The sequence below is a fragment of the Nuphar pumila genome, chromosome 16 (genome assembly GCF_984573655.1).
Source record: "Nuphar pumila chromosome 16, dmNupPumi1.hap1.1, whole genome shotgun sequence".
Taxonomy (NCBI): Eukaryota; Viridiplantae; Streptophyta; class Magnoliopsida; order Nymphaeales; family Nymphaeaceae; genus Nuphar; species Nuphar pumila.
The window spans coordinates 4,987,753-4,992,246 of NC_143264.1; the positions used below are offsets into that span (position 1 = coordinate 4,987,753).

Consider the following 4,494-nt stretch of genomic DNA (forward strand, 5'->3'; position numbering starts at 1 on the left):
CACTTGTGAACACCACCAAGTTGACTTTGCTAAGATACGTCACGAGTTTGAAGCCCACCGATGCATATCTTTTTGCTACCAGGCTGAAGGTGAGTGCACTTTCTGATTGGCAAAAGAATACTGCGGTTTTATGCTATTGAACTGTATGAACTAAGGCAGTTTTTTCAGCGGTTATAAAATGAAAAAACTTTGGTAATTTTATTGGTGGCAGGCGAAGACAACTGGTAATATATATATATATATATATATATATATATATATATATATATATATATATATATATATATATATATATATATATATATATATATATATATATATAAAGAGAGAGAGAGAGAGTGGCACAAAGAACTGTAACAGGGAAAGGATACTGACATTAGAAAAATTAAGAAGCATGACAACCACGATACTCATGACCACAAAAACCAGAGGCACTCCCCATTTGTTGATCTATCAAGTGAAACAGGCACCAATACCCCTCTCTCTCTCTGTCTCTCTTACTTGCACAAACCACAGGTCAATAGAGAGACCCGCCACCTGCAGGGCCACCCCTCCCTCCATCCTTATAGAACCTACCACCATACATTCCATGAGTATGGTGGTACCCATTGAGAGCCCCCATATCCTTCCTAGCAGAAAGTGCCTCAACCCTAATACCACGTTCTCCTTCCACCTCCCTAAACTTCTGCAGGTACACAGTCAAGGGCTCAACATAGTCATCAAACCCCAATTTCCTCATAGCCCACAGGACATCATCCGCTGTGATGGTCTTCCTCTGCTCCCTCTGGCACTTCTCATTGGCCTCACTGGTCACAAAAGAGATGTACTCTGACACACACTCCTGGATGGTCTCCTTTGCATCATCTGATATCTTTGCATGGCTTGGAAGGATCCTCCTCATGATCCTTATCACGTTGGCAATGGGCATGAACCTGTCTTGCTCCCTCACCATGCACCCCGCCTCTCTCTCGGAAACAGCAGAACCATCCTCAGCGGGCTTCCCATCCTGACCTTGGGGGCTCCCCATTTCTGATGCAGTTCCTGCAATTACGAAGCTAGTCCTTTTTAGCCTTGGCTTTAATGATACACTGGGACAACCAAGAGATATGAAATAGTTTTAGGCCTGTTTGGAATCTGTAGCGGGATCAAGGGCGTAGCTAGGATTCATGTGAGGGGGGGGGGGGGGGAGGGGGCAAACAGGGGTGTAGCAAAAAAAAAATGTGTGTGATAGTCGGGGGTTCGAGGGCAGCGCCCCCAATTTTTTTTTTTGAGATAAAATAAAAAATGGCTACAATTATTAATAAAAATCTATTTCATATGGACTAATCAAACTATTTGCTGCAGTCAGGGCTGGGCTAGGACTTTTAAATTATTATTTTTTTTAATTGTTTGGGGGAGGCACCTGCCCCCCCCCGCTACGCCTTTGGCTGGGATAGGCATTTATGGAGTTTATGCATTTGAAGAAGTAGCAGCTGCCTAGAGGTGATAGCTGACAAATCCATGATTGTAAATACAAAGAAGAAAGTGCCTCACTTCCCAGCCCAAATGCATAAACACCCATCCAAGAACCCAGATTCCAAACAGGACCACAAGGTAGTTTAACCAAGATTTTACCTCGAGACTAGGGATGGCAGTTGACCCGGACAGGGGATGGGGGACAAGGTCTCCACCCCTGCCCCGTCTCAAAATCCTACCCTCCATCCCCACACCGGTTTTGATTTTAACCTTCATCCCCAGTCCAAACAGGAGGAGGCAGGGCAGGGCCCCGTTTCTCCTCGATCCACTGCCATCTCTAAAGAAGAATCCGGGACAGGGTAAGGTGGGGATCGACGATGGGGACAGGGCAGGAGTTGATTTTAACCTCCATCCCGGTTTCATGTCCTCCATCCCCGATCCAAATGGGGCAAGGCAGGGTGGGACACGTTTGCCCCCGGTCCACTGCCATCCCTACTCGGACTACCAAATGCATAAACGTCCATCCCAGCGCCGAGATTCCACACAGGCCCTTAGGCTTTTAGCCTGACATAATGATTGACTATGTCCATGAACTCTAGTGCTTGATTCCATGTCTCAAATTTGTGTAAGGTCATGTTTATGTTCATTAAAAACTGGTACATTAGTAGAGTTTATATGTGAAGTTGGTGACATATAAATTATAAAGTCATGTTTATGTTAATTAAAAAACAGGTAGGGTGCTAGAGTTTTGTGAATTTGGTCATGTATAAGATCGTGTTTTTGTTCATTAAGAACTTTTAGCAGTGCTGGAATTTATGGATTTGGTCATGTATAAGATTATGATTATCCTAAAAACTGGTATTAGTACTAGTGTTTATGAAGTTGGTCGTGTATAAGATCAAGTTCTGCTCATTAAAAACTGGTATTATTTCTAAAGTTTATGAAGTTGGTCATTTGCAAGATCAAGTTTACAGTTATTAAAAACCAGTTTCAGTACCAGAGTTTATGAAGTTGGTCAAGACTAATTTCTTGCTTATGTACATTTTTTTTAAATTTATTACGTGGAGAAACCCGAGTCCCGTAGCAGGTAGATCCTAGATCGACCCTATAAGGGGAGGTAAAACTCCGTGGCTAGACCCTTGGCATACAAGGTTTGTCGTAGTTATCATGCAATGCAATGTGAATGGCTTAAATGAATTATGATATTGGACCTGGTCAATGATGTCAGTATCGGTAACGGCCCTTAATCTTTTGGCCAATCATTCAGCTGTATCTGCTGATACCGATACTCAAGTGAATCGTTCTGTATTGGCAAAAAAATAATTAATAAAAAAAACCTTAAGTGACAATCAGAACATGACATGTGTTAAAACCAGTGTTGATAAAAAGAAGGTGGGCATCACCTTGAAAAAGAAGAAGAAGAAATTTTCTATTTTGTTGCTTCATCAATAAAGTATTTTATTTAGTTATTTGTATTTGTAGATATTTTTTATAGTTTTTTTAAGAAGAAAAAGAAGAGATTTTCTATTTTGTTGCTTCATCAATAAAGCATTTTATTTATTTATTTGTATTTATAGATATTTTTTATAAAATTTTTTAATCAGTGTTTTTAATCTTGTTATGTTGTGCAGTTTTTTCACAGCTATATAATTTGTTTCTAAGTTATGTAATTAGTTTCTCAATTATATAATCAGTTTCTCAGTTATTTTTATATACATGTTGATCTCATATTTTTTAAGTATTTATTTGTATTGTTAGATATTTTTTTATAATTTTTTTTGGTAAAGCGCCTCGCTACACCTCAACTCTTTTCACAACATTGGTTAAAATCATTAAAATAATGTTAAAAAAATTTATAATTTTATTTTTTAATATTCTGCATTTTATTAAAATATAACCGATTCAAAAGTGTTGCGTATCGATTCCCATGTGATCACTTGAGATGACATTGTGTAAAAGGTTTAAAAATTATATTGGTTTTCTAAGGGCAAAGAAATGGCATGTATTGCATGAAGGCATGATGACACATGTACAAGTTGAGCCATGCACGAATGGGGCTCCCCACAAGAAATGAAGGCATGACATCATACTGATGGTTTGGTTCATTGGTTGGTTTTGTGCTGGCTGCCCTAGACTTCCTTCTAAAGTAGGTATACCCTACGAGTCTTGTAGGGTGTCCTTGTATTTATTTTTCACAACCACAACCAGATTTTGTAGTTTGTCATCCCAATTTGAATGCAAGAGTTGCATGGTTGGTGGAACTCATCGGTCAGGAGCATGCTTGCCATAAAACCCTAGAAATAAAACTGCTCAAATTCCAAAGAACCCATCGATCGGTAGAAAAAATTTCATTGCTTATCACCACAGAATTTTTTTGTCAAAAATATTACCAAAATAAACAAAAATGGTCTCTCTCTTTCTCTCTAAATAAATAAAAAACCCACAGAATTTTTTTCACAATATTACCAAAATAAAAGTATTACCATAACAAACAAAGAGAAATTAAGAGGTGATCTTTGCCACTCTTCAAAACAACAACAGGCATTTTTTTTAATATTATGCACGAGAAGTAAAGCCTAGATAAGAGAGATGGGTTTTCTTTAAAGAATTAAAAACATTTAAATTTTGTAAAAACTCTCAAAAATTGGAGAAATTAAAATTTTTTGAAGTTAAAATAAAGAGAACCTTTTAAAAAATTAAGAAATAACTGAAACCTGAATTGAAAAGCCATCACGATTATATCACAGGTTCATGATATAGAGCATTGAGAGAGCATGTAGACAAGGATGTTGAAAAAATTGGTGAAAAAGGAAAATCCATACAAAGGCCTTTGATGAATAAAAGGTGAAATATCGAGGATTTTCCATGGTAGCCCCACAGCTTACATTTTATTTTAACATTTTCACAAATTAAATTTTTTTATGTAGAAAATTTATTTTTTGTACCAGGTAATGTGCGTGTTTAAAAAATCATTGAGCTGTTTAGCGATTTTTCTAAAAAAAAATTGCTAGTAAAAAAAATGGAAGGACGCGTGTCATG

At 37.6% G+C, this 4,494-nt stretch overlaps 1 protein-coding gene across 1 annotated transcript; it reads right to left on the reverse strand.

Annotated features, from left to right (window-relative positions):
* Positions 1-517: 517 nt before the first annotated feature.
* LOC149812758 (nuclear transcription factor Y subunit B-6-like) lies at positions 518-1,027 on the reverse strand. Its single transcript, XM_089992294.1, has one exon. It carries the CDS (start codon positions 1,025-1,027, stop codon positions 518-520), a length of 510 nt encoding a protein of 169 aa, XP_089848420.1.
* Between the last annotated feature and the right edge of the window lie 3,467 nt (positions 1,028-4,494).

What these genes read in the sequence shown, in the direction of transcription:
- LOC149812758 (XM_089992294.1), bottom strand. Translation starts at nt 1,027, where the DNA reads ATGGGGAGCCCCCAAGGTCAGGATGGGAAGCCCGCTGAGGATGGTTCT.